Raw genomic sequence first — 23,291 nt, forward strand, 5'->3', positions numbered from 1 at the left:
GAGCATCATGGTCTACACCTGTGGTGAAGGCGAGGGGACGCCAAGTTCAAGCTACACAGTAAATTTAAAGTCACACTGTGCTACCTGAGATATTGTCACAAAACAGAGCGGGACGAGGGAGATCACCCAGAAGTTAAAAACACTTGCTGCTCTAGCAGAGGACCTGGGTTTGGTCCTCAGACCCACCGGGCAGCTGTTAACTCCAGTTCAGGTGATCTGCTGCCCTCTTTTGGCCTCTGTAAGCATCAGGCATGCGTGCGGTCCACACACCTGGGGGCAAAACACTCATAAGTCCTTTAAAATAAAAGCAATATGTAGAACAAATAACGCTGTACATGAACAAACAGGCTTAGAGTTAATTGGGATAATGCACAAATATCTGCTCTGCAGGAATGTATGAAGCTAATAACTAGGTTTCACAATGGTCTTTTCCTGTAGCTTAAACTGACCTCAAGTCCTGTGTTAGAGGATGACCTTGAACTCCTGCCTTCTTATCTCTACTTCCTAATTCGGTGAGTCCACATCCCAGTGAGTGCAGGTACCCAGAGCACAGAAGAGGGTGCAGATCCCTTAGAGGTGGAGTTAGTGTTGAGCCTTCCAACCCGAGTACTGGGAACTCAACCTCAGGCTGAGGTTCTCTGGAGGAGCAGCAGTTCTCCTAAGCTACTGAATCATCTTGCCCACTAACTTTTTTCGAGAGGATTTTGTCATACAGCACAGGCTTGCCTGGAATTCGTAGCATTCCTGTTTACGACTGGGATTCCAGGCATGTGTGACCACACCCAGGCACCGTTACACTGTAACTCCAAGGGATTGACTCTAGTAACTGTTTCAACATCAAGTTTAAAAAAAGTTATTCTTCAAAAGCGGATGATTACTTAGTTGACTACCCCTCCAAAACGGAAACTTCAAAACACAAGACTGAACTGTACGGTCTCCAGAACCTCTCAAGAACGTGCGTTTCTGCTTAACAAAAGATCTGGAACTAGTGCGGGCGTCGGAAAAATCAGGTTCAGTTCCTCAAAGCTCTACAAGAGTGGTGTGCACCGATCGAGGCCTGCTTCCGGATCCGCTGTCCCCCCCTCCCCCGCCCCCTCCAGCTGAGAACCGGGGGAGCAGCCGCCCTAACACGAAGGGACCTCTGGGCGCACCAGACAGGTCGCGCGGGCCGGATCCGCCTAGCGGAAATCCACTGGACCCAGCACCGCCCTCCCTGCCACGCGCCGGGCGGAACTTCGGCCGCTGCCACTCCCGGGGCTCGCAGGAAGAAACTGGGACGTTGAGGACGCAGGGCTGGCCGGAGCAGCGGCGCGTGGCACGCGCGAGCCCTACCGCGCATGCTCCAAGCGCGGAGTTTCCCCGGCCCCGCCCCCTCCACGGCCGGCGAGCCCTTCCGCGCATGTCCACCTTGCCGGGTCCCGCCCCCGCCCCGCCTTCCCTGTTCCTCCGCTCGTCCTCCTTATCCGCTTCCCTCAGCGCTCGACCCTGCGGGCGCTCCAGCGCATGCTCCGCCCTCGGCGCCCCTGCCCCTCTGGTGGTGCGGCCTCTCTCCCCTCCCCCGTCAGCCTCCCAGCCCGCTTGGCCTGGCCGGCCCGGCGGCCGACGTTCCCCGTGCGTGCGGGCGCTTGACTTCACTTCCGGCTAACGCGCTCCGCTTTGCCCCCTGGCCCCGGATGGTGACTGGCTGTGGTGCTGCACCTCCCGGGACTGTCACTGAGCCGCTTCCCAGTGTGATTGTGCTGAGGGCAGGCCGGAAGATGGCGGCTGCGGCTGCGGAGGCCTCGGGCCCGAGCTGCTCCTCCGCGGCGGCGGCGGCAGGGGCGGGGGCGGCCGGGGTCTCCGAGTGGCTGGTGCTGCGGGATGGCTGCATGCGCTGCGACGCCGACGGGCTGCACAGCCTCTCCTACCACCCGGCGCTCAACGCCATCCTGGCCGTCACCAGCCGCGGGACCATCAAAGTCATCGACGGCACGTCGGGGGCTACCCTTCAGGCCTCAGCGCTCAGCGGTGAGCGCGGCACGCCGGGCGGGGGCTGGGTCTGTCGCGGGCGGAGCCGGGCGATCGGGATGCTGGGCAACGAAGCCACCCAGCCCCGGGGCTCGGCCTCTGGATGGCAGCGGGAAGCGGGAGGGCCGGCGATGGCACGAAGGCCCGGAAGCTACGGCGGAGGACCTTCGGACTCTCTGTTTAGCGCAGCGTTTGGGGGCGAGGGCCCGGTGAGGCGGGGTGCTCCGAGAGTTGCTTTCCGGGCCTTGTGCGCCTGGACCTGCCTGGCCCTGTGCGGAGAGGTCAGGAGGCCTCAGGAGGTCTGCGCCGGAGAGGGCCAGGCTCTCGCTGGGCTCTTGGACGAGGTTTTGGAGCAGCTCCGGGCTGGACCAGAAGGGAAGGGCTGGTAGACTTAGCTGTGGCGGGAGAGGTGGGTAGCCGGAGGCAAGGGGCGGGAAGCTTCCGAGCTGGCTGTGGAGCTCTCGGCTGTTTAGCCCTCCTTTCCCGGGGAGTAGTGGCCCGTCGGCTGTTCTCCCGTCCTCGCAAGTGCGGTGCCCTCTGGAGTGCGTCCGGATGAGGGTGGGTTGGGGTGGGCTGGGGTGGGGTGGGGGTGGGGAGGGCCAGCTGTCTGAACTGTTGCGTGGACGTCTGATGAACTCGCAGAGTGCAAGGAAGGTTAGACAGGGCCCCCTAGCTCTGGGCTCCCATCTTTCCAGGGTCAAGAAGTCTAGGCCCCTTGTAAATCCGTGAAACTTCAGGACGTTTGAACTAGTTTCACCACAGAGAGCTAGAAATTGGTATTTGGGAGGCTGTCTGAATCTTCTCCACTTTGGAGGGAAGAGTACTGGGTGGTGTAAACGTGGGTTCAGGAATAGGACTTGTTCAGTGGACAGACTTGGGATTGATTGCCCTAAGTTATTTGCTGAGATGCCATTTCATTTGTGGATATATGGTGTCTTAATTTTGATGTTAAAGATTAAAATGGAGAAGTTCGTTTATCAGTGGGTTTAAACTCTTGCATAGAGATAAACTGTATCTAAGTGCATTTAACCAAATGGAAGTAGTTATGTATTCTACCATTCACTTTGTGTTATTTTACGCAGACTTACAGGGGTAAGCTTATTGTGTGAGTAATAAGGCATAAGAATAAATGGCAATTTAGGGATATAAAGATGAAATTAGAGACGTTAATCTTTGTTGACTTGTGAAAGAACTAGTTATGTATAGTTACAGCGTGAAAACCTGTAATATATTTAAGAGATGTCTAAGAGAAAGTTTGAGATGGTAGGCTTGTAAATTTTCCTTTTCTTGGCTTAGGTAAATGACAGGATGGATGGCCCAGATGTAGCAATGCTCACCTACTGCAACTTAGATATAACAGGTTGTTATTGTGTCAGAGAGGCAGATGTTCATGAATCATTGACTCTTTTTAAAATTCATTTAAAATATGTTAAATATGGAAATGACTTAATTGCAAATGGTCATGTATTCTCCTACTTGGCATAAGAAATAAGATATTGCAAATACAGATGTTTGCCCTGGCTCCTGAGTTGCATTTCACTGACCTTTTCTTCCCCTCTCTTAAATACTTAAATTTGGTTTTATCATTTTCATACATGTTTATACTTTTAATCAATTATCTAATAGTTTCACAATTTCTAATTGAGGATAAATGGTGTCTAATTATATATATTTTAGGATTTCTTTCTTTTCCCTTTGGGACAGGAAATCACTATGTAGAGCTGACTGGACTCGAACTTGGGAGTTCCCCAGAGTGCTGGGATTTAGGGAGTGAGCCACCACTCCAGGCGTGGGTTTCTTTTTATTTTATTTTTATTTATGTATATGACTGTTTGTTTGAGTATTTGACATGAGTATGCAGGTGCCCATAGAGGTAAAAAGACAATATGGATCCCCTGGAACTGTAGTTACAGGTGCTTGTGAGTCTCTTGACTTGGGTGTTGAGAATGGAGCTCTGGTCCTCTGAAAGAGCAGCAAGTTCTCTTACAGGATGAGTTTTTCCTCCAACCCGGTGTTAGGATTTTTACAAAAAAATTTATTAGCAAAAGTATTAAGTGTTTTGGATAGACAGTTTAGTTGGGATGGTTTTTCCTGTCTGGAGGCCATGTTCCAGAACAATAATGTGTGTCAGAGTTTGGGCAGTGGTGGTGTGCTCCTTTAATCTCAGCACTTTGGAGGCAGAGGTAGGTGGATCTCTGTGAGTTCAAGGACAGCTTGATCTACAGAGTTCCAGGACAGGCTCCAGAGCTACACAGAGAAATCCTGTCTTTTCAGGACAGGCTCCAAAGCTGCAGACAAACCCTGTCTCGAAAAACCAAAACAAAAAAAACCCCCGAAAAACCAAGAAAGTTTTCCTGTTAGTCTGCTGTATACAGAAAGACAATATTCACCTTAGTGATAGAGGAGGAAGGTTGTAGGTATATAATAATATGAATGCAAAAATAGATACATTAAATAACACTAATGGGGATATGCGCTTTCATATGGCCATTCATAAAGACTGAGTTTAAAAAATATGTAGATGGGGCTGGAGAGATTGGCTTGGTGGTTAAGAGCACTTGCTGCTTTTCTGGAGGACCTGAGTTAGGTTTCCATCAGCACTGTGTCTGAAAACTCTGTGGGTACCTGAAAATAGCGTCTCTGTCTCTCTCTGTCTCTGTCTCTGTCTCTCTCTCTCTCTCTCTCTCTGTGTGTGTCTCTCTCTCACACACACACATGTTCACACTCAGAGAAATGAGAAATAGGAATATTCATAGAGAAGTTAGAGCTGACAGAATAAAAGGACTGTAGGAAAACTTTTGGAAGTAACAGTAGGTCAATTCTAAAACATATACATATATGTATATGTATGTATATGAAAAGGAACATTTCTTATGAATAATGCTTAGCTGAGGTTGTGTAGGGTAATTGTATCTAATTGTTCAGATGATGGGGGCAGGAATGCCGCATTCCATGTTTAACCTGGAATATGTAGGTATTTTGTGGGTAACAGTTTTTTTCCTTTTTTGTTTTGTTTTGTTTTTATCCCAAGACAGGGTTTCTCTATAGCTTTGGAGCCTGGAACTCTGTATACCAGACTCGTCTTGAACTTACAGAGATCCGCTGCCTGTCTCTGCCTCCCGAGTACTGGGATTAAAGGTGTGTGCCATCACTGCCCTGCTCAACAGTTAGTTCTAAGAAATAGGGAATAGGTACTGTTTGTAACTATGGTCTTAATTTAGTTGCTTTTTTCAATCTAAGAGACATAGATTTTTCTGTACTAGAGAAAGCTGTCTTTGTTGGGATACATAACTGGGTAACCATATAGAATTTTATTGGTTGACAGTGGTATTGGGATTCAGTTTGTAGAGTTGTGGGTAGTTTGTTAGTGTGCATTGGAAGTTAAAGAATTGAAGCAGGATTTACATGTATTTACTTAGTTTGGGTCTAAATTGGGGATAATTTTTTATTTTTATTTTTAATTTTTTAAAATTGTTTTCAAGACAGAGTTTCTCTGTATAGCCATGGGTGTCCTGGAACTCATTCTGTAGACTATGGTGACTTCTAACTCACAGAGATTCACCTGCCTTTGCTTCCCGAATGCTGTGATAATTTTTCAACTGTCTGTCAATGTTTTCAAATTCTCTCTATCTGATATAAAATGTTTATACATATAATTTTACTAGACTAAGAGTTGTTAGGATAAACAGGGTTAGGAAAATGCAAATATTATAGTATTTAAGAGTTGATATTTTTCTGGTGTACAGAATGAGTTTCAGGACAGCCAGGGCTACATAGGGAAACTCTGTCTCAAAAAAAAAAGTTAGTATTTTGGGAATCTGAGTATGGTGTTTTTAACCTTAGCACTCAGGCAGCAGAGATTCGAGGCCAGCCTGGTCTACAGAGTGAGTTCCTGGCCAGCCACAGCTGTATAAAGAGCTCCTGTCTTTAAAAGAAAGTTAGTGTTTTGGGGGGCTGGAGGGATTGCCCAGAAGTTAACAGTAGGTGCTTCTCTTTTGGGAGACCCAGGTTTAGGTCCTAGCAAGGTCCCTTACAACTCTCTCTAAATGTAGTTGTTAGAGGGGATCTGATACCCTCCTTTGTCTTCGGTATACTGTGTACACATGTAGTGCACTTACACTCATACATAAAATAAGAAAATTACGGTTTTGGAGAGTCTGGCTGATGATCCATTGACATTCAGTGGCCCTCCATGAGCTCTTCTCCAGGCTTTAGCTTTGTCTCTCTATTTTGTTTTGTGAACTGGTTTTATTTAATTTACTTTTTTTTACCCTCTGAGACAGTGTCTCTCTGGACCTTTGGAGCCTGCCCAGGTACTTGCTCTGTAGACCAGGCTGGCCCTGAAGGCCTCTGCCTTCAGAGTGCTGGGATTAAAGGCATGCACCACCACTGCCCGGCCAAACCTTTTTTAAAGAAATCTTATTATAGTAGTTTTGTTCTTTCTTGGGATTAGTAACTAGGCTAATCTTAATCTTACTCAGGTTTTTGTCTGGTTTTGTTTTGTGGCAGGTTCATACTCTAGCCTAGGCTTCCCAGGTGTTGGGATTACAAGTGTGAGCTACCATGCCTGCCTTTACTCAGGTTTTAAGATCTAGAGCATATCTTAACTTGGAGATCTTGTTAGCCAGAAATTAACTCCTAAGTAGATACCATCCTATTTGTGCCCATTTCAGCTCACTTCGTCTGTTGTCTTGAATGTTTATTATTTTTTTGTTTTTAATTTTAAAGATTTATTGTTTTGCTGGGCAGTAGTGGTGTATGCCTTTAATCCCAGCACTGCGGGGATGGAGGTGCAGATACAGGAAGATCTCTGTGAGTTTAAGGCCAGCCTGGTTTGTAAAGTTAGTTCCAGGTCAGCCAGGGCTGTTAAACAGAAAAACCCTGTCATGAGCCCTCCCAAATGTGTGTGTGTGTGTGTGTGTGTGTGTGTGTACCTGCATGAATTTATGTGTATCACATGCATGTAGGTGCCTTTGGAGGTGAGAGGGTTTCTGATCCTTGAAACTAGTTACAGGGAGTTGCGAATCACTTGATCACTGGTATCCTGGATCCTTCTCAAGAGTAATAAACACTGCTAATAGCTGAGCATCATTTTACCTTTTATAGCTTTTTTTTTTTCGAGACAGGGTTTCTCTGTGGCTTTGGAGCCTGTCCTGGAACTAGCTCTGTAGACCAGGCTGGTCTCGAACTCACAGAGATCCGCCTGCCTCTGCCTCCTGAGTGCTGGGATTAAAGACGTGCGTTACCACCGCCCAGCCGCTTTTTTCTTTCTTTCTTTTTTTTTTTTTTGCTGCTCTGGAACTCATTTTGTGAGATCCACCTGCCTCTGCCTCCCCTGTGCTGGGATTAGAGGCATGTTCCACCATGCCTGGCCCAAATATAATATTTTAAAGAAATAAAGTCATTGTCAGATGGTGGTGGCGCATACCTTTAATCCCAGCACTTTGGAGGCAGAGACAGGAGGATCTCTCAGTTTGAGGCCACCCTGGTCTACAGCCACAGCTACACAGAGAAAAACCCTGACTAAACCCCCCCCCCCAAAAAAAGGCAAGAAAAAGAAAGTTACTCAGCAGCCTTAGTTGATATTAGTTGACATCTGAGGGTTTAGACAAATATATAATAACATGTACTCATTATTGTACTGTCATATAACACTGTCTTAAAGTATTATGCTCTTACCTTTTTCATTCCTCTTCATCTTTCCTCTGGTACGTATTGATCTTTTTACTGTTTCCATAGTTTAACCTTTTTCAGAGTGTTATAGTTGGCATCATACAGTATATAGACTTTTCAGATAGGGCTTAAGGTATTGCCATGCCTTTTCCATAATTTGATAGCTCATTTCTTTTTTGAGACTACATTTTATTTAGCCCAGGATGATCTTGAATTCACTCTGTAGTCCAGGCTATCCTTGACTTCATCCTCCTAGGTTCTGGGATTGCAGTTTGTGCACCACCACACATAGCTGCTAGCTCATTTCTTTTAGCATCTATTGGCATTCCATTGTCTGGATGTCAGTTTGTCTCCGTTCATGTTCACAAGACCATAGTACTAGCTTCCAAGTTTTGGGAATTACAGATACTAGTTACTGTAAAAATGTGTGTTTTGTTTGTAGGATTTTTGTTTGCATAGGTCTTTAATTCTTTTGGGTCATTCTAAGGAGCTCAGTTGCTGCATAAAATGGGAAAACTATGGTGATTTTTCTAGTCAACTGTCTTCCCAAGTGGTTGTATTATTTTTATTCTCAGCAACAAAGAATAACATTCATAGTTCACATTCTGACCTGGTAATGAAACTGTGTTGTTTAGTGGCTCTTTGGTGGTGTCTCTTTCTTTCTTTTCTTTTTCTCTAAGAAAGGGGTCATGTTGCTCAGGTTGGCCTTATCTGTGTATCATAGGAAGACTGAACTCTTTTTTGTTTTGTTTTGTTTTTTTTTTTGGTTTTTCGAGACAGGGTTTCTCTGTGGCTTTGGAGCCTGTCCTGGAACTAGATCTTGTAGACCAGGCTGGTCTCGAACTCACAGAGATCCGCCTGCCTTTGCCTCCCGAGTGCTGGGATTAAAGGCGTGCGCCACCACCGCCCGGCTGGAAGACTGAACTCTTGAGGCTTCCACCTCACAAATCCTATCAGACCTTGCTCAGTCTTGTCTTTTTTCTTTTTCCTTCTTTGCTTCTTCTTCTTCTTCTTCTTTTTTTTTTTTTTTTATTGGATGAAGTGTATCCTTGGCTGTCTTCGAGCTGTCTTGTAGATCCGACTGGCTTCAAATTCAGATATCTCCTGTTTCTGGCTACCTATTGCAGGGATTAAATGAGTACTCATCCTCAGTTTTGCTTTATTTGCAGTTCTGTAATGATTCATGATGTTGAACTCATTTCATTTGCTCAGTTAGGTGTTATTTGCTGACTTTGTGTCCCCTGCCCCCTTCTCTCAGCTGGGAATAAGCACATGAACCTAGGGGCACTGCCCATGCTAGACAAGCACTTCACCACTGAGCTGTGTCCCTCAGACGATGACTGGGTTTTAAAAACTAAAACTACATATACCACTTGGCCATACCATTTATGACTAGGTAGGCACCTTTCTTGCCAGTTTTGATTCATGAACTTTAGCATAGGAAGTAGCATGTTTCTGGGGACAAGTGAATTTGGTTAAAGTCTTTTTTATTTTATATTTTTTCAGCTTAATGGCTTTGTAACCTTGACTAAATTAGCTTATCATTTCTTTTCAATTCCCTTATTTGCAAGATGGTGGCAAGAATGATTTTAATTAAGGATTTAAGTTCTCTTCCTATATAGTACTTGTCATAGTCTACTTACTGATGAGTCCTAAATACCAAACACCACAAAAAGCATTCCACACTTTCATTTGCAATCCTTGTAAACAGTTTTATTTCTTTTCATACTCCTTAAGTCTTCTAAACTTATATGAAAATTTGAATTATTTTTCTAATTTACCACTTTGTACTATCTTGCACAGTTCATCTACTTTTTGTCTCGTTGTAAGGATATAGTTAATTATGCAAGTATCTTCCATACAGTAGTTGATGCTTTTTCTCTTGTTCCCCCACTAGCACCCCCACTAGCAGTATATTTTTTATGTTTGTTTGTTTGTTTATTTTTATAAGCTCCTTTGAGGATATTTGGAGACTGCTTTGTCAGGTAGCCCTGAGTTTCACTTGAACATCCTGAACTCAGCTTTATCATTTAATAAAATGGTAGTGAAGATTAAGTGGTCAGACTAAAACATATAGTAGGTACTGAATGAATGAATGCCAGTTTTCTTTTGTATCTTGAGTCTTTATTATTGTCATGCTTCTCTTGATATAAAAAATTGTAGTTTAATGTTTAGTTATAAAGGATAGGTGTCATTCAAATGTAGATGGAAATATGAACCTTATAATCTGTATTTTGGTACATATCTTTCTAATCATTTCCTTTTACCTACTGGGGATTAAATCTTGGTCCCTTGGACATGTAGGCAAATGTTCTACCAGTGAGCTTTTATTTCCAGCCCTGAATAAACACTTTTTTGTGTATGAGTGTTTTGCCTGAATGTATGTACATGCACTGTATGTACGGTCCATGAGTAGGCCATAAGAGGGCATTGGAATCACTGGGATTGGAGTTACAGATGGTTGTGAGCCACCATATTGATGTTGGGAACTGAATACAGATCTCCTGCAAGATTATCAAATGGTCCTAACTGCTGAGATATATTTCCCACCCCTGGATAAATATCTTTTAAGTATATTGGTGAGACTAAATATCAGAAGATTAGGGCTGTTGTATAACGTCTATATGTATACACATTGTTTATGTAGTGTATGTTCCTAAGTAAATTGTGATATACATGTGTGGATATTAATCACTAGTTACGATAGTGTATAGTAAGAAATCTGATCTCTTAAATTTCCAAAGTAGATTCTAGATCTGTCTTGCAGTAAAAAGAAGGGCTACACAGTACTTGTAGCTAAACATTTCTGAGTACTTGTAGCTAAACATTTCTGAGAACCTTTTGGTATTTTGAGAAAAAAGTCTTACTATGTAGCTCTGACTAGTGTTGAACTCAAGAGATTAGCCTACCCTTACTTTCCAAAAGATCCTGATTAAAAAAAGAAAGAAAGAAAAAGCAGAAAATTGTACAGTGTTTGTAAATAAGAAAAGATCTTTGAGCTGGGTGGTGGTGGCACACACCTTTAATCCTAGCACTTGGGAGGCAGATACAGGCAGGCAGATCTTGTGAGATTAAGGCCAGCCTGATCTATAGAGTGGAGTTCCAGGACAGCCAAGACTACACAGAGAGATCCTTTCTTAAAAATGCAAAAACAAAACAAACAAAAAGATCTTTATGCTTTTGTGCTCCACTCCAGCTTCATTAGTTTAGATTGGATGCATTTTTTTTCTGTGCCTTATACAGCTTTTGTTTTGCTTTTGTGCGTACTAGGCAAGTGTTCTACTACTGAGCTGCATGCATCTCAAGCCCTGCTCTTGATTATTAGCATTAATTTTTTTACATTTATTTGTGTGTGTGTGTGTGTAAGAAAAAGAACACTCATGCCACTACATGTGGCAGTCAGAGGACCATTTGCAGGAGTTGGTCCTGTCCTGTTGTGTGGGTTCCAGGGATTGAATTTAGGTACTCAGGTGTGTTGATATGTTCTCTTACCTGTTGAGACATCTTGTCAGCCAGATTATTGTTTTTTTTTCCATTGGCATCTAAACACATTGATGGGTTCATTTTGACATTTTTAAATATGTGTATCATGTACTTTTGGTTGCTTTTACTCTAGATTAGTGGTCTTCAACCTTCCTAATGCTAACCCCTTAATACAATTCCTAATGTTGTGGTGATCCCCGAGCATAAAATTATTTCATTGCTATTTAATAGCTGTAATTTTGCTACTGTTATGAATTGTAATGTAAATATCTGATATGCAGAATCTGATATACAACTCCTTTGAAAGGGTCATTTGACTTACAGGTTGAGAACCACTGTTTTAGATGGTGATCTATCCATCTATATGCATGTCTGAGTGTATTTCTTTATTACTTTTGAAAAAATAGGGTTTCAAGTGTCTTGATTGGCCTTGAACACCTATGTAGCTAAGGATGACTTTGAACTTCTCATTTTCCCGCATCTGCCTCCTGATGCAGTTATTGGCTATTATTGTGCTGCTGAGGAATCCTGCATGCTTTATCCACTGAGCTTTATCTACAGCCTCAATAACAAATTCTTTTTTTTTTACTCTTTTTTTTTTGTTAAATATTTATTTATTATGTATACAATATTCTGTCTGTGTGTCTGCCTGCAGGCCAGAAGAGGGCGCCAGATCTCATTACAGATGGTTGTGAGCCACCATGTGGTTGCTGGGAATTGAACTCAGAACCTTTGGAAGAGCAGGCAATGATCTTAACCACTGAGCCATCTCTCCAGCCCCTTTTTTTAAAAAATATTTATTTATTTATTTATTTATTATGCATACAATATTCTGTCTGTGTGTATGTCTGCAGGCCAGAAGAGGGCACCAGACCTCATTACAGATGGTTGTGAGCCACCATGTGGTTGCCAGGAATTGAACTCCGGACCTTTGGAAGAGCAGGCAATGCTCTTAACCACTGAGCCATCTCTCCAGCCCCCAATAACAAATTCTTGAACAAAGTTAGAGCCCAGAGTTGCCTCTCTGAAGAAGTTTTGGAGCTTGTGTAGTCCCCAGGAAGTCTAAATTAAAAATTAAAATTTAAATTATTTAAACCAATTCTTCCGACTAACTTGATATATGCAGCCTTTCTACATCCAGTTATTCTTCAAGAGATATTAAACATGGTGTAGAATTGGAATTTCAGTAGTCCTTAGAAGATAGTTTAGTATCTTTTGGGAACATTTGAATTATTTATCTTTTTTGTGTCTAGAAAAATAATTTAATTAGCAAAATTTCTGAAACAGCTAAAAGTTCAGGAAAAGCTAAGTGAATATTATCTGTAGGCATTTTCTGTACCTTAGACAGTCCTTTGTAAACTAATTTCTCATCTGCATTCTCAGTTAAGTGGGCTCTCTACATTGGCTCTTGGGAAAAAAAGAAGAGGACATTAGAATGTTGTTGTTTGGGTACTCTTTCTCTCTCCCTCTGTGTGTGTGTGTGTGTGTGTGTGTGTGTGTGTGTGTGTGTGTGTGTGTGTGTGTGAGAGAGAGAGAGAGAGAGAGAGAGAGAGAGAGAGAGAGAGAGAGAGAGAGAGAGATATCGATCATTGTGAAACCCTGGCTAGCCTGAAGCACATTCATCCAAGAGCAAAGGTTACCCGAACTATTTAATACTCTCCATCCTTAGCACTTTTCCAAATTAGTCCTCTTTGTGAGCATCTGGAGTCTTATAAAATGTTATTACCACAAACTCCATTTGGACTAGGAGTATGTACTTGGGCTGTTTCATGTGATAGCCCAATTGATGATGACTTGGTTTATGTCAAATAATTGCTGTTCTTTTCTTTTTTTATAAGCAAAACACTTACCTATAATTAATTATAGCCAGTTTTAAGATCTTTCTTTCCTATTATTTTACTTATTTATTTTTTATTTTGAGACAAGGTCTCTGTGTAGCCCTGGCTGATCTGGAATCTGGAATTCTTTGTAGACTTCTGTAGACCAGTCTGACCTTGGGTTCAGCATCTTAATTTTTTTTTTTTTTGAGTGCTTATACTGGCATGAGCCACTACATTCTGTGTATTTCTTTTATTTCACCACCACCATCATCATCATCATCATCTTCTCCTCCTCCTCTTTTTTTTTTTTAAAGATCCTATATAGTTATTCAAATTTTACTTTACTTTGAGCCAGGCGGTGGTGGCGCACGCCTTTAATTGCAGCACTCGGGAGGCAGAGGCAGGTAGATCTCTGTGAGTTCAAGGCCAGCCTGGTCTATAAGAGCTAGTTCCTGGACAGGCTCTAAAGCTACACAGGGAAACCCTGTCTCGAAAACCGCCCCCACCCCCATTTTTTTTTTTTAACTTTGCCTTTCAGGCTATTTTCCTAACTCTGAATCCTTAAAGATGGGCTTGCTCTAGAAGAAAATTTATTCTAATCTTTTAGTAGTTTTTAGATTTATTAATGATTGTCATTATAAGAGTTCAGACTCTGGAGCCTAACAATTAAGTATTAGTTGTTTGGTGTTGTTGTTTGGGTACTCTTTTTCTCTCCCTCTGTGTGTGTGTGTGTGTGTGTGTGTGTGTGTGTGTGTGAGAGAGAGAGAGAGAGAGAGAGAGAGAGAGAGAGAGAGAGAGAGAGATCATTGTGAAACCTTGGCTAGCCTGAAGCACATTCATCCAAGAGCAAAGGTTACCCGAACTATTTAATACTCTCCATCCTTAGCACTATTCCAAAACACCTGGAAACATACTAATATATAAACTCTTTATTTCACTTTGAACAGTTGAACTACAGAATCTATTACTTGGTAGTTTGTAACTTTCAGTGGTGCAGATATTTACTGTTACTTGAATTCAGTGTACCCAGCCACATTTCTATGCGTTGAAAACTGGAGAGAGGCTACAGTTTCAATAGAATACCTACAGCGAAAACATACTTTATTTATTAACCTTTTTTAAAAAATTGTTTTTGATTTTCCATTCCTCTTAGTTTTAATGTGCTGGGGATCAGACTAGGACTTGGTGAATGCTAGGAAGGTAGTCTTAACAACAGAGCTACAGGCCAGCCCTATTGCAGTCAGTTTTGACAGAAATAGTGGGAAGAAAATTTTAAAATCATAATAATAAGAATTGTGCAGAGACAATGTGGTGTAACCTGACAGCATTGAGTTCAGGAATAGAAAGAAAGTGTTGGGCTTAACATTGAGGGTTTCTGTGGGGTAAGTCCAAACTGAGATAGAGGCAAGGACAAGAGCATAAATGAGTGGGACAGAGGCATGTATATATCTCAGTGAGTTTGAGGCCAGAATGCTCTACATAGTGAGTTTTAAGCTAGCCAGGGCAACACAGTGAGACCACATCTTTTTAAAAAAAAGTTTGGATTGAGTTGGGGTTTTTGCTCGGTGGTACAGCACCTTGCCTAACATTTCCAGTTCTCTTTCCAGCATGGATAAAATAATTTGGTCTTGATCTTAGGGAAGCCATTGTGTGTTATGATGTAATTAAAGTTGAATTTAGAAGTTTTTGATGCTGTGAAAAGTTATGTGAGCTTCATGTAAATTAGTGATTTTAAGATAGGTTCTCACTGTGTAGCCCTGACTGGCCTGCAACTCATTATGTGACCAGAATGGCCTCAGACTCAGAGATCTGCCTGCTTCTCTGGTGCCACCAACCCCTACTTGTGTAAGCTACTTTGAAGGTATAAAATATAATTTGGTGAATGTGAGAGATAAGAGAAATGTACATGGTGGACATTATCTTGAGGTTCTTTTTTTTTTTTGCTGGAGGAACAATATTAATTTAAACACATAATTCAAGAATTATGAATAGCTTTTTTTTCTTTTTGAGAAACCTGTGAAGAAAACCCAAAATAGTTATTTCAATTGTGTTCTTTTTGAGGTGATTTGAAGTCCAGAAAGCACACATTAAGCAAGAGTTGAAGCAAAAAATGAAGTTATATATAGTATTTGTACCAAGCAGTGTGGTATTGAGTGTGTGCAAGGCATGAAGAAGGGAGGAGTGAGGGCCTAGGTTGTGGTATGCACAGTGTACAGACACACAGAAACATGTATACACACCAGGCCTCACCCATAAGGGAAATGCCCTCTGGTTCTCATTCCTATTTTCCATTTTTTGGGGGGTCGGGTGGGGCGGTGGTCTTTCTACGTAACCCTGGCTGTCTTGGAATTTTATGTAGATTAGACTAGCCTCAAACACACCAAGATTCTCCTGTCTCTGTCTTCAGAGTGCCAGGATTAGAGGTGTAGCACTACCAGTGGTGGTTCTCATATATGTGTATTTGTATAGATATGTGTGTACATATATACACACACACACATAATTTTTTTTTTTTTTTGAGACAAGGTTTCTCATTTCTCTGTGTTGTGTAACAGTCCTGGCTGTCTTGGAACTCACTCGCTCTGTAGTTCAGGCTAACACTCACAGAGATCTGCTTGCCTCTGCCTCCGAGCACTGGGATTAAAGGTGTGTGCCAGCACTGGCCTGAGGTTCTCGTATTTTAAGGCCCAAACCTCCTAGTTAAAGTTAAAAAAGTCAATGTACTATTATGATAGGAGCAATGCTTTAGTGTAAATTGAGAAAATACTGCTTTTCAGTAATTTTAACGTTACACCCCTTCTCCCCCTGTGGTTTTGCTTTTTTGTGACAGGGTTTCTCTGTGTAGCTCTGACTGTCCTGGAACTCATTATGTAGACCAGGCTGACCTGGAATTTAGAGGCCCACCTGCCTCTGCCTTCCAAGTGCTGGGATTGAAGGTATATGCCACCACAACCTAGCTTTTTTCAGTTTTTAATTTGTAATTTTTTTAAATGTTTCTTTAGATTGACATGTCACAAAATTTTGCCTTAAAAGAAGCCCATTGTACACTGAATAAGAAGATTGGAGCAAAAAGCAATGATATTATGAGAATAGGCAAGGAGGGGTTGAGAAGGGCCAGGAGGGCTACTAATACAGTTCAGACAACCAAAATAGTGGCTTCCTTGATAGGCATGAAGGAAAGACAAGGCCCACTCCATGTTTGGATGTCACTTGATCTCCCTGATCCACTACTTACCACATTTCTCTACCACTCCCCAAGCAAGTAGGTGAGGGACATCACAGCAGAAAGGGCTGGGGCAGTCATGCCTTTACAAGGTAGGGTGGTCATCTTGTCCTAGTGTAGCCGTGGGCTTGGGAGGTGATGATGGCAGTTAAAAAGGAGCCAGAGGAGCTGGTCAGAAGACTAGGTCTCCACTTCTGCCCCAAAGACTCCCACCCCTCCCCCACCACAATGAGCCAAAGGCCCTCTGTTTGGGAGAAGCCTCTGTCACCCACCAATTACATAAATAAATAGATACAGAGTGCCTTTTATGTAATTGTTTGGGGGAAGGGCAACAGGCCTAGAGGAAAGGGGGGAACGAAAGGGGGTTGGTCATAGGCAAAATAGTTTAGATTTCTTTTTAATTATATTTTTAGAGTTCATCTTTGAACCTGTGACCTTAAGTGACCAAATTTATTTGGTACATTTAGGGTAAATGACAGTTTTTGTTTAAGGCAGAGTCTTTTTTTTTTTTTTTTTTTTTTGATTTTCGAGACAGGGTTTCTCCTTAGCTTTTGGTTCCTGTCCTGGAACTAGCTCTTGTAGACCAGGCTGGCCTCGAACTCACTGAGATCCCCCTGCCTCTGCCTCCCGAGTGCTGGGATTAAAGGCGTGCGCCACCACTGCCCGGCAAGGCAGAGTCTTATATAGCCCACACTGTCCTTACTTCTGATCCTCTTGCTTCCACCTCTTCAGTGTTGAGATTACTGGTGGTTGCTACTATGTCCGGCTCATGGGGTGCTGGCAGTTGGATCTGTAGCTTTTTGTATCCTAGATAAACATTCTATTAACTGAGCCATACCCTATTTTTTATTTGAATTTAATTTATCCTTAAACATTTCTTTTTTCTTTTAGAAAAGCTTCCCAGGGGCTGGAGAGATGGCTCAGCAGTTAAGAGCACTGCCTGTTCTTCCAAAGGTCCTGAGTTCAATTCCCAGCAACCACATGGTTGCTCACAACCACCTGTAATGAGGCCTGCAGGAAGAATACTGTATACATAATAAACAAATAAATATTTACAAAAAAGAAAAGCTTCCCAAACTTTTGTTAGTAAAATATGTCCTATATTAAAAATTGTATATAGTGACTGTATATGAAATATGTCTGTAAGCAGCAGGCTATATGGCAAAGATGTTTTCTTATTTTTAATTTTTGTTTGTTACTCATTTTTGTGGTACTGGGCATTGGTTGTATCTGGGGCCTGGCAAGCACTCTGCTACTCCCTTGCCAATTAGTTATATTCACAGTCCATATGTTTATTTAGTTGCTTATGATGTAGGGTCTTGCTGTGTATGTAGCACAGGCTCTTTTCAAAGTTATGTTCCTCCTGCCTCAGCTTCTCGAGTGCTGGAATTACATGTGTGTACCACCGCTTCCTGGCTTCTTCACCCCCTCTCCCCACAGGGTTTCTCTGTAGCTTTGGAGCCTGTTCTGGAACTAGATCTTGTAGACCAGGCTGACCTCGAAACTCACAGAGATCCGCCTGCCTCTGCCTCCCGAGTGTGCACCACCACAGCTTGGCTTTTTTTTTTTTGTCTTTATTACTCTTGATTGAGTTTTGAGTTAGCTAAGTCTTCTGATAGTTTTTTGTTTTGTTTTCCTTTTCTCTGAATCAAATATCAGTATTGCTGAAGAGAATGACCTCATACTCGGGACTGGAGGGAGGAAGGAAGAAGATAAGGGAGCATTGCAAATGTGGGCTAATGTCATTCCTAAAAGTATGCATGTTTCACAGTGTATTAGAAATGAACTTCACCTCATTTGAGTTTAGTGTAGTATATTAAAAAGTTTTAAATCATGCAGAATAGTTGGCTTATTAAAAGACATTGAATGTGAAGGCTTGGGGATATAGTCATTATAGCACTTGCTTTTCCTACAGTTCATGGCTTAGTGCGAAGAGCTTTCTTAGACACACGGAGAGAGGGGGTGGCAGCGGCACTATTGGTATGTTGAGGGGTGGGGGCGCCGTATGGTAGAATGGTATATCAGGTGATGATAAATGCCACAAAGAACATTTAAATTGGTATGGAATAAGGTGTTAGATCGCTTTGTTAGGTGCCTAAAGCAAAATATGAATACTAACTTCTGTATCCTGATGTTGTTCAGTGAATCCTTAACCAGTTGTAAATAAATTGCCACAAAGTTGTCAGTGTGAGAAGTAACTCTGCTGCAGATCAGCACAGTTCTATTTAGAGTATGCCCATGTGGATTTCTATTTGCAGCTCATGTCTGAAATACTGTTTGGGACTTAATATAGATAACACGGATCCCCAGAATGCCACACAGACCCTTTATCATTCCTCATGTAGCCCTTAATTTAAGGCAGTCCAAGTCAAGGTTCATCTAGCTGTTTTGATATACTCCTGCAGCAGAAGGCAGAGAGAAAGTTCCCTAGATACTTCTGCTGCTCCTGTTCCCATCATTATGCTCTTTTCAAAATGACTTCTCAGATAAAGATGTTAGTCCTCATGTGTGCTTTAGCCTGAACAGTGTGAGGTGCTGAGAGATTTAACTGTGACAGAGTGACCATAACAAAAGACCCATGTTCCCTTGCAGGGAGGAATACTGTCTTAGAATGAATACTGTCAGTGGAACATTTTTAGTAGTGATTATACTTCAAAAACTTTCTCAACTGGGTTTGGTGGCTCATGTCTATGAGGAGGTGGAGACAGAAGGGGATTGCTGGGAGTTTGAGCTTAGCCAGGGTTGCAAATTGAATGAAGTATTATAGTTTTGTGTTTTCTGTCTTCCTTCCTTCCTTTTTTTTTTTTTTCTTTTGGGCGGTAGTGCTGAGGATTAAACCCAGGCCTGGGCATATAGTAGGTGAGCTCTCTTATCATTGCACTATTATGTTAGCCCAGTATGTAAACTTTTTGATGCTGGATTCTTGTGTTAGCATACTCTTGGGATTCATTAAAGTTGTTATGTGTATCTCTTCTAGGATTTTAATTTTGAATAATATTTTATTGTTATTTACCATTTATTTAAGCTAGCCACTTTGAAGCGTATTTGGTTATTTTTTGTTTTGTTTTGTTTTTTGAGACAGGGTCTCTCTGTTTAACAGCTCTGCCTGTCGGGAAACTTATTCTAGGCCAGGCTGGCCTCGAACTCATAGAGACTTGATTGTCTTTGCCTCCCGAGTATGTGATTAAAAGGCATGTAACACTACCACCTGGCTCATATTTGTGTATTTTCATTGTTTGGTGTTTATGAATAGTGCTATCATAAACATCTGAATACAAGTTATTGTGTGGATATAGGTTTCTGTCTCCAGAGGCATTTTAGTAAATGCATACTTAACTTTTTTTTTAAAAAGCTGCCAATATTGTGACTGTGTCATGTTGCATTTCCATTAGAAATAATAAGTTCTATTCTCTTTATGTCCTTGTTAGCACTTCTTTGTCTGTATATTGTGAAGATGTTTACATTGCCTGCTACTTAGTCAGCTTTCTGACAATATAACAAATACCTGAGCCAACCAACTTAAAAAGTAAAAAGGTTTATTTAGTAAGTTTTAGAGGTTTTATTTTTTTAAGTTTTTGATTTTTAGAGGTGAGTTTTCTCTATGTAGTCCTGACTCTCCTGGAACTCACTCTGTAGACTAGGCTGGCCTTGAACTCACAGAGGTCCACCTGTCTCTTCCTCCCGAGTACTGGGATTAAAAGGTGTGTGCCACCACTGCCTAGCTAGTTTTAGAGGTTTTAGTGTTTGGGTCTAATGGAACAGAACTGATGGAGCAGAACTATTTTCTTGACTGAGGCATAAAGAAAGGGAAGTTTCACAGTCTCCATCAAGGGCCTGATGAGGATGGTGGTTCCACAATCATAAGGTACTACCATCTCCTAATTTCCCTTCATTGGAAGCTAAGTATATACTGGACCTTTAGAGGTATTTAATATCCAGATTTTAGTACCTCCCACAGTGATCTGTATCTTCATTACAATTGTTAAAATCACAATGACTCTTTCTTTTAGAAATAGAAAAAAATGTAGCTTAAAATTCATATAGGATCTCAAGGGACCTTGAATATTCAAGGCAATCTTGAAAAAGACAAAAATGTGGTAAGGATACAGCTCAGTCAGTACTTGGGGGAAGGGGATTGATAGATTTATATTTCCCGATTTCAAGAATAAACTGCAAAGCTACAGTAATTAAAACAGTGTGGTACTGAGAAAGGAGTCGTGGCTCAGTAAGTAGAAGTAGTACAGGGCTTAAATGGTATGCACAAGTGCTGGATTGGGTCCTTAGAACTGCAAATAAAAACAGTGTGATGCTGTTGTAAAGACACACATAGAACATAATGGGATGGATAAGAGCCAAGAAGCATATCTTTGCACATAATGGTTTTAAGATATTGACAAGGGGTCAAATCTATTATTTGGGGATAAGGATAGTCTCTAACAAATGATTCTGGGAAATTTCTGGTATCTGGTTGAATCTGTGCCTGCAGATTACTGTTTCTACCCCTGTTCCTTCAGGGGAAAAGAATAAAGAATAGTATGTAAGAATAGTATGGCGAAAGTAATTTTCCCACAGCTTCGTTTTCTCAGTTCTATCACTTTAAGGTATTTACCACATTTGCTCTTTGTCCCATGTAGATGTGCTTAGGTCCCCCTTCCACTTTGGTGTGGTGTTTCAGTTTTGTGGAATAGACTGCCTTAACTTGTGCTTCTTCCTTAACCTCTTGTGTGCTGGATTGCTGGTGTGTGCCGCCATGCTTCTCTGTATGTAGCTATGTTGCTACTGAGTTTTAATCAGTTTACTATTGAGACTGGCTTTATAGTTCATACTCCAGTCTGCTCTAATCATGGTCTTAATAGACTTCTTTCCAATTCAGCACTTTACCTAGAATTGTGTGTCATATTTAATTGAGATGTGAACATATTTTTTGTGAATTGTTGGTCTTAAAATCTTAATTGTTGAATTTTTGTTCTTTTAACAGCTAAACCAGGTGGACAGGTGAAATGTCAGTATATTTCTGCTGTGGATAAAGTTATATTTGTGGATGATTATGCAGTAGGTTGTAGGAAGGACCTTAATGGAATCCTGTTGTTAGACACTGCTCTGCAAACTCCAGTTTCAAAGCAGGATGATGTGGTTCAGCTTGAACTTCCTGTCACCGAGGTAAGTAGAAAGAAACAAGTACACTGGGTGCCTTTGCACAAGTTAACCTCTGACCTTTGAGTGTTAAGTGAAATTACATTGTCCTTTAGGACATTTTTTATAAGTTGTGCTTAAAGGACATTGTACAGTTATACCCATAAAAACAAAGAATTGAGTCATGAACCACCCTTTCTGCATAATTAATTGTTGTTTGTTGAAGTGGTGCTTTAGGTGTGAACTGTAATTTAGCACGTGATAAACAACTGTGACAAAGACTCCAAAATACAGTGAATCAATAAACAAGATGACTTATGGGTAGTAACAGCCCAAGGCTAGATGTAGGGCCCTCTTTGCCAGCTTCAATACTTGGCTGGTGAATTGTAGATAGTTGCTCCAAGTCCCATCATTTCCAAGTCATAGGAGACCAGCTATCTTTTCTTTATCCTCACACTTTTCCTCTCCTCCTTTCTCTTTTATTTGTGTTCATTCTGGCTGTCTCTTCTCCCTAGTACCCCCCTCTCCCACCTTTTCCTCTACCCTTCTGTTCTTCTTCCCCTTTTCATCCCTTCCAAACTCCTTTCATATTGACAATTTAGTTACATGGCATACCAAGCTTCAGAAAGAGATTAGTAATTTTTGAGATAGCATCTCATGTAGTCCAGGCTGACTTCCAGCTTACACTGTAGTCAAGAATGACTTCTAACTCTTGATCCATCTGCCTCCACCTCTCAAATGTTGGAAGATAGGCATGTGCCATCATACTTGGCTCTCTACTTAGTTGGTCTTTTTTTTTTTTTTTTTCTTAGTTGGTCTTTTGAGACACAAGCTTATCTGTAGTCCTGGTTGTCCTGAAACTCAGAGAGATCTATCTGCCTCTGCCTCTAGAGTGCTGGGATTATAGTTTGAGCCAACATATTTGACCTTGTTTTTTACTTTATGAATAGCATTGCTGAGGGCTTTTGTACTATTTGTTTAATAGCTTTGTGTACTATGAGTACTTTGTGCTTACTGAAGAATCTTGTATTTCTGTTTAAAAGTTTACTTGATGTTTTACTTTTGCTCATAGTTTCAGCATGTTTATTATTATTTTTTGTTTAATTTATGGTTACTGTTGTATTGATTTATTGCCCTCTGGCTACCACATTGAATACATTGCTTTACCTCATCTAAATGGTTAACTTGGTTTATATAAAATGAATTATAAGGCTAAGCTTTGTATAGTTAAAACTACCACACATTAGCTGAAGGAAATCTGATTGTTTTATTGTGTTTAATTTTCTGTTTCTTTTTAATCATTAGGCACAGCAGCTCTTATCAGCATGTATAGAAAAGGTAGATGTTTCTAGTACAGAGGGTTATGATTTGTTCATCACACAACTGAAAGATGGCTTAAAAAATACATCTCATGAGACCGCAGCAAACCATAAAGTTGCTAAGGTAAGAATTAAAATGCATTTGGGGCTGTGGTAGACTAAGCTTCGTCCTTTTGCTTTTCCTGCCCTCCTCCTCTAGAAATGTTCTAACTAGCCTTTTCTGGCTTTTTTTACGAGAGATATATGAGTACATGATAAAGTTGAGATTTCAGTGGTTCTGTGGTGTTCTTTGCCTGTTCATTTGATAGCAGAAACAACTTAAAATTGCTAAGCAGCAGTCTCAGTAACCATTTGGGTGGAACTATTATGTTCTTGGTGTAATATTCTTCTGAGGCAAAATGAGCTACATAGCTTAAAGCATAGAAAAGAAGAAGAAAAGTCTATGATTAGCTCTCTTAAATAGTTTGCCTGTTGGAATACACTGTTGTGTCTCATTTGTGTTATGAGTCTGTGATTAGAGTCCTCTGATGAAGACTTCTGACCTTTCGGAGGTATTGCTGTAGTTAGTATTAGCTAGTAGTGATGCTGTATTGTAGATTACCTTTTTTCTTAGGCCACCTCTTTCTGGAGGAT

At 41.5% G+C, this 23,291-nt stretch overlaps 1 protein-coding gene across 14 annotated transcripts in view; it reads left to right on the forward strand.

Moving 5' to 3' along the window:
• Positions 1-1,494: 1,494 nt before the first annotated feature.
• Positions 1,495-23,291, forward strand: part of Birc6 (baculoviral IAP repeat containing 6) — a 189,582-nt gene continuing 167,785 nt past the window's right edge. For 8 of the 14 annotated variants that reach the window (XM_075955194.1, XM_075955186.1, XM_075955195.1 and 5 more), the window contains exons 1-3: positions 1,604-2,007; positions 21,185-21,366; positions 22,645-22,782. In XM_075955194.1, coding sequence (XP_075811309.1) covers positions 1,674-2,007; positions 21,185-21,366; positions 22,645-22,782 — 654 coding nt within the window. In that variant the 5' untranslated portion in view covers positions 1,604-1,673. Of the gene's footprint in view, positions 2,008-21,184; positions 21,367-22,644; positions 22,783-23,291 lie in introns of all 14 variants that reach the window. The other 6 variants (XM_075955189.1, XM_075955188.1, XM_075955190.1 and 3 more) reach the window with 3 other exon arrangements.

This window comes from Microtus pennsylvanicus, chromosome 21 (genome assembly GCF_037038515.1).
Source record: "Microtus pennsylvanicus isolate mMicPen1 chromosome 21, mMicPen1.hap1, whole genome shotgun sequence".
In the NCBI taxonomy this organism is placed as follows: domain Eukaryota; kingdom Metazoa; phylum Chordata; class Mammalia; order Rodentia; family Cricetidae; genus Microtus; species Microtus pennsylvanicus.